Source organism: Medicago sativa, chromosome 2, assembly GCF_051527215.1.
Source record: "Medicago sativa cultivar Bolivia chromosome 2, Bolivia_mono, whole genome shotgun sequence".
Classification (NCBI taxonomy): Eukaryota; Viridiplantae; Streptophyta; class Magnoliopsida; order Fabales; family Fabaceae; genus Medicago; species Medicago sativa.
In genome coordinates, this window is record NC_140750.1 from 62,061,418 (window position 1) to 62,071,722 (window position 10,305).

Below are 10,305 nucleotides of genomic sequence, written 5' to 3' on the forward strand. Positions count from 1 at the left end.
AGGCTAGAGAAAGGGAACAGGCTCTTCTCCAGAGGCAACAACAGCTTGAAGAACTGTTGCAAAAGAAAATTGAAGAAATGGAGGAGATGAAGAAACAACGACAAACCAACCCTTAGTTGCACACCTTTGTGTTATTTTTGTTTGTTGTTTGTTTTAAAATTCTTAGTCCTTGCTTCTGAAACCATCTTGTTTTATTTTTATGCTTCTGAATGCTTACTGCTTCTGACTGCTTAGCTGCTTCTGATAATTGGATATTCATGCTCATATATTTTGATCTGATTGAATTAATTAATTTCTTGTATACTCTCTCTTGTTTGAGTTTTTCTGAAATCTTTTTGTCTTTTATGCTTATTTTTTTTTATTATTATTTTTTTTGATGATGACAAAAGGGGGAGTATATGTGACAAGTATTTAAAGGCTCTGAGCCCCATTAACATTAATGGCATTTGAAATTTTTGAAAAACTTCTATAATTTTTTTTACCTTATTGGTATAAGTTATGAACGAAAGAAGGAGTATCAAAATTCAAGTAAAATTAATTGAACCATTCTTCTTATCTATAAGTTAATTCTTTCAATGATTCAATTTTTTAAAGCTCTGATATTTTTTATTGTGCGAAAAATGAATTTAATTAACCTGGATAGAACTTAGGGGGAGCTTACAAACCTCACCTTAAAGACTATCAGACTCAGGGGGAGTTTGAGCTTACAAACCTCAGACTCTGAGCTTACAAACCTCAGAACCCCAAAGTCAACTTGTTAATTAGATTAACAACAATTGATCAATTTTAAATACTTTTGTTTGTCATCATCAAAAAGGGGGAGATTGTTGGAACAAAATGTGTTTAACAATGAACCTTAAAGAGTTTTGATGATAACAAGGTATTAAAAATTGTAAATTGGACTAGCAAATATTTGTTCAAGTGTACATGACCATAATTATTAAGTTACATCATCATTGGTTCTGAATGAGCAAATAAAGAGCAAAGGAAATGAAGCTTAGATGATTCTGAAGGCAAAGCGCTCCTGAAGTCAAGCTGCTCCTGAAGAAATACCGCTCCTGAAGTAAAGCTGCTCCTGAAGAATAGTGCTTCTGAAGACAAGAGGTCCAGAAGCCACATCATCAGAAGCTGCACCATCAGAAGCTGCAGAAGTTGCTTCATCAGAAGCTGCATCATCAGAAGCTGCATCATCAGAAGCTGCCTCATCAGAAGTCATTTCACCAGAAGCTGAAGATCAACTGGATTTGCAAAACATTCAAAGATTGAAGGATCTACATTGCAAAAGCTGTCTATTGGATTCGAAAACATAGCAGAAAATTAGTGGAACATTGCAACGGTCATTTCAAAGGTGTTTGAAGGCTTGTGCTTGCAATTTGGACGAAAGCGTTGACATTGTACTTTGTACGAATTGTACAACCACGTTCTCCACCACTCTGTTTTGTGTCCACGCTACAAGACAAGAAAACAGCTCCAGAATACGGTCTCGCCTGCATATATGTTCCTTTGGATAAGGAATGGATTTCAAATTGGTTCTTCGTAGGACAACAACCAAATCAGGCAAAAGATCATTGGTGAAAGATCAAGCTTCAACAACGACTCTTTGGTGCGCTGGCAATTTCACAACGTCTCTTTCACACCTCTATATAAAGGAGTGAAGACCTAGAGATTTGGTAATGCAAGAACGCTGAACGAAAGACTCACAAGATTTTCACAAGTACCAAACCTCTGCTGAAATTGTTCTGCATTCACTTAGAATTTCTGTGTCTCAAAGTCATATCTTAGAAATTCTTAAGTCCATTGAGTCTGTATCTGATTTGTATTGTGAGCACCTCTGATTGTATATCAAGTGTTCAACCTTAAACAATTTTCTGTGTAATTTTGTTTAGTTAGGAAGTCTCTTGCAGTTGTGCTTGAGCAGGAAGTCTCTTGATTGTGTTCTTGAGCAAAGGAAGTCTCTAGCTTGTGTGCTTGAGCAAAGGAAGTCTCTTGCTTGTGTGCTTGAGCATTTGTAATCAGCTATTACTCATAGTGAAATCTCCTTGGAAGTGCAAGGGGGACTGGACTACTTCCGGATTGTGGAAGGAACCAGTATAATTGCTTTGTGTCGTTCTTCTTCTCTCTCTCTGTTTTTTCCGCTGCATTTAGATTCTGATTATCACTTCAGAAGCTGTCTCACTTAGCTTCTGATCAGTGTGTTCAGTTTTTAGGAGAAACGAAGAATTTTTCAAAACACAATTCAACCCCCCCTTCTTGTGTTTTTCTCACCTTCAATTGGTATCTAGAGCCTTGGTGTGTTGTGTAACACTTAACCGTGCAACAGTCAAAGATCTGAGAAAAACATGTCTACTCCTCCTCCTACTGGTCCTAGTGATACTAGCTATAAACATGTCTCACGTGATTATAGTGACAGTAAGAAAACCAGTGTTGGAAAAGTTCCAAAGTTCAATGGAGATGCTGAAGAGTTCTCTTGGTGGAAGACCAACTTTTACAGTTACATCATGAGCCTAGATGAAGAATTATGGGATATTCTGGAAGATGGTGTTGGTGATTTAGTCCTTGATGAAGAAGGAGCTGCTGTGGATAGAAAGAAACATACTCCAGAACTGAGGAAACTTTACAAGAAGCATCATATTATCAGAGGAGCTCTTGTCACTGCCATACCCAAAGCAGAGTATATGAAGATGAGTGACAAATCCACTGCTAAAGCTATGTTTGCTTCTCTCTGTTCAAATTATGAAGGGAGCAAGAAGGTCAAAGAAGCAAAGGCTCTTCTGCTTGTACATCAGTATGAGTTATTCAAGATGAAGGATGATGAAACTATTGAGGAGATGTACTCAAGGTTTCAAATATAACATGGTTACGCAACATGCACACCTTTATTTATCACTAGAATAATTTGTGCATTGGCAAAACGTTAGATAAAAATGGCAACAAAGGAAATTTCTTTGTAATCACCTTTTGCGAATGATTTTTTCTTTCCAAAACATCCTTTCCACCAAAGTATACCAAATACTACAATGATTATAATTGTTGCTGCAACCACAATTCCCACCACAGCTCCTATAGACATGCTTCCAGGTGGAGAATCTGCTTGATTATTATTATACAAGAAATTTCAATATTAGATCATAACATGGAGATCCTAGCATAAGGTTAGGAACGTGCCAAGTATAACCCACCAGATTCGATTGATATAGCTGATATAAGAGGACCATATACTGATCTATTTGGGAGATACTGTGTCCCTTTTCCAGCCCAATACAAGCGGATCTCCAAAGTATTACTAGTAACATCAACATTGAACTGTCTTACGACTTTCTTACCAACTCCTCCTGCTTCTTCTGCAATATTGAACTCCTTTTTCACTGGCTTTCCCTACAAAATTTCAATCATAACCTTAAAGTTTCATGATTATTACGTATCCCTATAGGAACCTAGTGAACATCACTTCAGGTAACTATTTATGTAGGCGATTTAAAAAAATAGTTCGATATTGTCCCTACAACTATTTATGAAACACTGAGTAACTAGTGGAATTTGGAAGAATAGTGTCAAACCATACCTGAAGGTAGATATCAAATACACGTCTTCCAAGAATACCATAAGATTCATCGTCTGTCAACACTATTTCAGCAAAATGTAGATATACTGTGTAGCTTCCATTTGCGAGGCAAAAGCCATAATAAGTCAAAGAAATCGGTGAAACACGTGCATTCGTGTACAATTCAGCATCCACCATAGTAAGTTTGGTGATGTTTTTCGGGGAATAATTTATCTGCATTTGATCACTATCAATGAATATACCAGTGGTGCTCAATGCCCAGTTTCCAGTTGGACTGCGATAGAATCTAGCTGGTCCAGGAGAATCTGAATCATCATCATAACTTGTTTTGTTGACTTTTGCTCGACTTCCACCACAATTTATATAAAGGGAGTATGAGGCTGGGTTGAGAAGATCATGTGAGAAACTATAGAATTAATCAGAAAACTACAAAAATCAAATAAGGAAAAACATGTTCCTTAAAATTTTATTTTTCTATGCTCATTCTCTCCCTTTTTTAACTATCATGTTTCTTTCCCACTTTTGATTTATTGCACAGGCCTGTTGAGTGTAGCAACATAGTCGACTGGTTGGTTTTCTTAAGTGTGAGACGTTCACGGTCCAAAATATCAAACCAATATACACAAATTTTCCACAACTTATAAACACCTTAGTTTTCCTTATTCCCACTGATGAGGTACTTAATTTCCAACGCTCCCTCTCAAGTCCAACTAGATAAGTCTCTTTAGTTTGCTAAGTTGTGACTTATTTTTTCTTAACTTGATTTTTTCTTTATGGGCTCTATACTTTTTGTTTTGGGCATGTACTCAATGGAGTCGGGTTGTGTGGGTGATTTCTCAATCCGCCCAGCAGAAACACGGAGGTTTTATCAGAAGTGTGCTTCCGGTAGTGTATTTTGTGGGTAGATTGAGAAATTGTTGATTGTGTGACAACTCTGTTTGAGTCACAAGCCCAATAGCTGTTGGACATGGCAGATCATAACAGTCAACTGCCAATTATTCTATGGATATAATTTATGAATTGATATCACCTTTGTTCTCTGCATTATTCATGGTTAATTCCTATCTAAATATGTTGTTTTCTTATTGGGATCATATTTTGAATCATTCTCTTCTGAGCGCGTTTAGAGTATTAGAACAACCTTTTGGCAATTAGCATGGTTGACTTTTGGTCCCCTCTCCTCTTGTACCTCTAAGTTTATTTTTTAATAAAAAGAAATAAAAAGCAATAGTGAGATCTTAGCTTTTTACAAGAAATTCACCACGAAGAAACTCACGTTTGGGACATTCAATGCTCAAACACGCTGTTCCTCTGCGAGGATGGAAGGAGTAGAGCAAGTTAGCATGATTAGAATAATAAGATTCATCAAATAATGAACGGAAAATAGAAATGTTTATATATATTTGTGTGTGTGTGTGAGTTTATGTGTGTGATACGTACATAGTTTAGTACTTATAACACCAAACTTACATGTCATTGTGTGCCCATGAGGTAGAAAACAAGTTCCTGTGACAAATTAGAAAATCTGGTGTATCAGGAAGTTCCTAAATAAGTTTGCAAATAAAAGAACACAGATGCAAGGTTTCTTACACTTTTTCATCTTGACATTTCTGATTCTCGCTGATGCTGAAGTTATTGTATGAAAGATCTCTATACAGCTAAAACGACAATTCTTAAATAAAATGAAAGGGAAAATGCAACGAAGCAAGCAAAAAGAAAAAGATAAGTCCACTTAGAAAGGTAAATAAGAAACTGATGATATCTTTCATCCGCTCGTAATGAAGTTCACCATTCAACCGAAGGAATCATGCAAGTAGTATAAGCAAGATAACTCACATGTCGGTATTATGTCCCAAAGCAGAAGGCACCGATCCAGTGAGAAGGTTTCCAGTTAAAAATCTACGATAAAAGAATATGAAGATATTAATATACACCTCTAAAAAAATAATTGAAGTAGATATCTTTAATCACTGTCTTGAGGGACCCTTCTTTGAGTTGACATTTATTCATGTATTTAGGTTGAGTTCAATCTTCATAGGATCTAAGAAGATTATAAAGCTATATCCTACTTCAGAGTAAAAGTTGAAACTAGATTGTAGGCATAAAGAAGCCAACAGATGTCAATAAAAATATACTGCAAAAAAGAATCGTGCTAAGAAACTATGATGAATTTCATACATGTATTCCAAACTGTTCATGGCAGCATAAGTACTTGGAATTGTTCCACTTATGTTGTTAAAGCTGAGGTCTCTGAAAGAGATATCATATTGAGAATGAGTTAAAATGCTACTGAGAAAATTTGTCGTAAAAAACATTCCTGGAACATAATAAATTAAAGAGCTGTTACATATATCGAAACAGTAATTACAAAAACAAAGATACCAAAGGTTAAAGAATAAACTATGCTCAACATATTGACCAAAAAAAAAAAAAAAACCAAGTTTAACATAAGATACTTAAAAACAATGAAAATGGTAATTTTATTGTGAAAACATGTAAAAGAAAATGGCGAGGATAATATAGGATCTATATTCTCTTGATTCTATTAGTTGAAGTAAAAATATAAACAAGAAACATAGAAAGTAGGCAGTCCCAAATGTATTTCAGTATTATGCAGTGAAAATAGATTATTCAAAATGATGTCATAATCCGAAGATAATCATGCATTTTGAAATTTAATTATTCAAAAAGATGCCAAACGAAATGTAGCGAGGAAGCAATTACAAGTGTTTTAATAATCCCATATTCCCAATATTTTCAGGTAGCGTTCCGTTGATGTTGCAGTTCCTCAGAATCCTGTGAAACAATAAGATAGACAATAATATATTATGAGTTCCTCTCTAGCTGCTCTTTTTTCTTTTCTATTTTTAAAAAAGCAGAGAATTCAACTCACAGTCTTGTTAACAATGTCAGATTATTAAGTATTGGCAAAGGTGCATATTCAGATCCACTCAGATCACTAATTCTCCTGAATATCACATTTGAATCAAAAGCTAAGGAAACGTAATTAAAATGAAGGTTAAATTTCTACCATTGCTTCAGTATATAGAATATCATACGTACAAGTCAGTTAAATTTCTCAAAAGTGAAATTCCAGAAGGAATCGGCCCACTTAATCCACTTCCGTGTATCGTTCTGTCAAAATTAAAGTAAACATTGATAATTATTATAAAATTTAAAGCAATACAAAAGCAATTAGATATGAGGAAAAATTAAAATAAAAAAAGAGAGTGCATACAGTGACTTGATATTTGTCCAGTTTTGAATAAAACTAGGTATCTTTCCAGAGAATTGGGTGTCCGTAATACGGCTGCATTGATCAGAGAGGGCATAAAACTTATATCAAAATTTGGTCTTCTCTATACATCATAAAAGTTTGAAACTTACAAATCTTGCAATGTAATGAGCTTGGACAATGTCATGGGTAGTTCTCCAGTAAAATTGTTCGAGGAAAATCGCCTATATATAATATAAAAACAAAACGGTAAATGATGATTCAAAGCCATGGAAATAAAAGTAGACATTTAACATTTGACTTTCATAATAAAGTGCTTACATTGTTCGAATCTGGGTTAGATTCCCAAGCTCTGGAGGAATATTTCCAGACATCTGATTGCCAACTAACTCCCTATATATTTCAAGTTAAACTTAGGTTCTACTAGAATTAATTTGGATTGAACACATACAAGAAGAAAAAAAAAATTGCTAAGTGGGATAATGAGACTCACAAAAATTGGAGAGTTGATATGTTTCCAATCTCCGCTGGTATTGAACCAGTTAAACGATTTCCGGGGAGTCTACTGTTATGATTAAGAAACATGTTATTACTTCTAACTATGAATGTAAATCCTTATAAAGAATGTATAATAAGACTCATATGTCAATATATCGTATAATATTCAGAACAATATACATTTCACGAAGATTTGTCATGGAGCCCCATGCTTTAGGAATTGGACCGTTCAAGTCATTGCGAGAGAGTTCACTGTAATAGACGGAGTGAAAGAGTTTGTCATACAAAATAATATATCGATACCTGTGATAGAAGATATAAAACATGATTAATAATATTTTTATATTGAATGTTAAGAAAAGTGTGAGAATTACATACATAATTTGAAGATAATGCAACCTGTTCATTTCTGGTGGGAGAGTTCCCGGGAGATTTTGCAATCTCAAATTTCTGTATGTTCATTTTTCCGAAAGAAAGTTAAACATAAACATTAAGCAAAATAATGTAATAAATTATAATGTATTTCTTATCCGATAGATTTACGAAAAAGTTGCAACAATGTAAATACTTGAGTACCACAGTTATAAATAAAAATCAAATTGATTAGAAGGTCTGACAGAAAATTGACTTACATTGAAACAACTCTGCAGAAGTTGTCACCAGCAACAGAGCAGTTACAGGTGACATTGTTATATTCATTTGTAACCCAGTTAGGTTTGTTGCTGCATGGATCAATGTTAAAGTTCCAATCCTTCTTACCAAGTGATTTAGCTATAACTTCAAGAGCTTTCTCTAAATATACATACAATTCAGAGCTATCAGCTAAGCACTGAAAAGACTTCTAAACTCCACACACATGTCATCAAATATAGATAAAGAATTTCTACATGAGCAAAAAATAATACATGATATTTGAACTAACATGAATCCTTAGATGAAAATAACTTGAAAAGAAAGATGAAAGAAATTTCTTTATTGTTTGGTAGTATAGCAGAAATAAGAATCATACTTTCGTCGGGGTGAATAGTAGTAGCTCCAAAAGATGTTTGAGATATGAACCAAATGAGAATGAGTGAAAGGAAGAAACATTGAGTGGATGTGGCCATCTTATCTTAAAATTATTAACAAGGAAGAGAGAAGTTCAGATATATCAATAATTCAGAGGTACAGAGTCTCAATATATATATATATATATATATATATATATATATATATATATATATATATATATATATATATATATATATATATATATATATATATAGCATGTCTTTTTAATTTAAGTGGCAAAAGCAAGTCCTCAATGCATGTAAAAACACTTATCAGTAAGAGTGACACCTCTCATTTTACGGATGAGTTAGACACGATATACAAACCTAACATATATGTGATTGTGTATTCTTAACTCATTTTAAGATGATAACAGCAACAGTTTTAGAAAGTTAAATGATGAATCATTCAGAAATTGATATCACAAGTATATGGGCCCAGTGATGTTTAAAGGATGAAAATGACATAGGAAAGACTTAAGAAAAGTCATAAATAATACTACAAGTCAAGCTTTAGACAATTCTGCATGTACAATGTACTATACTATAACCAATTATTGTCCAAAAACAGTTGATGCAACTTATGAACGAATTGACAGCCGCCATCTTATAATAGTAATCGGAAGGATTAATATAAATGACATGTCACGATGTGATGATGTAGAATGATCAATACCTATAGTTATCTGAAAACTCCCTAAAAACTTCAATTTAAATGTAATATATCACCATAGTTGAAGTTAAAAAATCGAAAAGAGGGATCAAAACTGGATGATTTTAAACGAGGGAACCATTTCTCTAAATAAATAAAAATAGAGACTAAAAATGTAATTAAGTATTTTATAAAACTGTAATCGAGTCTTCTATTAATCCTACTTGTATTGACTGAAAAAGTCTTAATTTTCCAATTTGTCCTTCTTTTCTTCCTTCCTGGAATTTAACAATAGGAAACTCCATGGTCCCAATGATAAGTGACAAATTCTAAAACATCCTCTCCAAATTCAAACCATGACCAGTTCCAGACAACATGCATGAGGTAGGCCATTATTCCTCGTCCTGTTCAAGGGGTTGCTCAAGAAACCTTAATTTTAGTTTGTGAAGATTAGGACTTTACTGGCTATTGTTGCATCAAAGAAGTGGTCCCTATTCTAGCTAGATGTTATAAATACCTTCCTACATGGAGAAAAAATTGCATTAGTAGTGCAATAAGATGGCCCATAGCAATGAATGTTTAATAAGAAATCAATGAACTTATTTTAAAATTTGTTTTAAAAATCAATTTTAAAACAATTGTTTTTAAATAGATAATAATAATAATAATAATAATAATAATAATAATAATAATAATAATAATAATAATAATAATAATAATAATAATAATAATAATAATAATAACAATAATAATAATAATAATAAATAGGTGGGAAGTAAAACGTTAGAAATTCTGAAAATTTTAATACACCAGTGTCATAAGGGCAATGGTTAATGATATCAAACATGTTTTTTTTTTTTTATTAAAAACAACAACTTTTTGACTTTCATAATTTTTTTTGACAAAAACGAAACGATATTCATTCATTAAAATTGATAGAATATATACATCAGAATCAAAATCGCTAAAAACGTAAAGGGTGAATCTGCGAACAAACTCACAGCACCCAAGTTAATAACATACAATGGCAAAATGCATACAAATAAAATGATAAAATCTAAATCACCAAAATACACATGCTTCTGGATCTACAATGTTGACGTCCAAATCATTGATTGAATATGTGATTAACTGAAGCTGATCTTTCAATATGAACCAAAGGAACACCGCAACAAGACGCGAAATCAACACAACACCGTACAACACAACACCGTATTCAGAAAACGAAATCACAAAGAAAAACACAAAAGAAAACACTGAATATATGTGGAGATCACTTATTCATATCAAAAGAAAAGAAATAAAAGAT

At 33.2% G+C, this 10,305-nt stretch overlaps 1 protein-coding gene across 9 annotated transcripts; it reads right to left on the reverse strand.

The window, feature by feature from the left end:
* Nucleotides 1-2,854: 2,854 nt before the first annotated feature.
* On the reverse strand, nt 2,855-8,450 carry LOC146949455 (putative LRR receptor-like serine/threonine-protein kinase At1g07650). 9 transcript variants are annotated; one of them, XM_085745483.1, is made up of 20 exons: nt 8,305-8,450; nt 7,928-8,087; nt 7,674-7,745; nt 7,476-7,598; nt 7,291-7,362; nt 7,119-7,190; nt 6,950-7,021; nt 6,801-6,872; nt 6,626-6,697; nt 6,456-6,530; nt 6,287-6,358; nt 5,741-5,812; nt 5,399-5,461; nt 5,153-5,212; nt 5,033-5,068; nt 4,839-4,873; nt 3,805-3,942; nt 3,563-3,648; nt 3,180-3,375; nt 2,855-3,087 (listed from the first exon to the last, which is right to left on the reverse strand). In XM_085745483.1, exons 1-20 carry the CDS (start codon nt 8,399-8,401, stop codon nt 2,915-2,917), a joined length of 1,818 nt encoding a protein of 605 aa, XP_085601609.1. In that variant the 5' UTR covers nt 8,402-8,450; the 3' UTR covers nt 2,855-2,914. The 9 variants fall into 9 exon arrangements, 8 of the variants coding, with proteins under 8 accessions (XP_085601609.1, XP_085601605.1, XP_085601603.1 ...); XM_085745479.1 differs by having other exon boundaries at nt 3,563-3,942; nt 7,476-7,547; nt 7,695-7,745; XM_085745477.1 differs by having other exon boundaries at nt 3,563-3,942; nt 7,695-7,745.
* Nucleotides 8,451-10,305: the final 1,855 nt, after the last annotated feature.

Bases quoted from the DNA above. Each gene is read 5' to 3' on its own strand.
- LOC146949455 (XM_085745476.1), bottom strand. From the start codon at position 8,401: ATGGCCACATCCACTCAATGTTTCTTCCTTTCACTCATTCTCATTTGG. The intron at 6,698-6,800 runs GTATGCACTCTC...TAATTTTGACAG, and splicing joins TGGACAAATATCAAGTCACT to AACGATACACGGAAGTGGAT. The intron at 3,088-3,179 runs GTGGGTTATACT...ATAATCAAGCAG, and splicing joins AGCTATATCAATCGAATCTG to ATTCTCCACCTGGAAGCATG.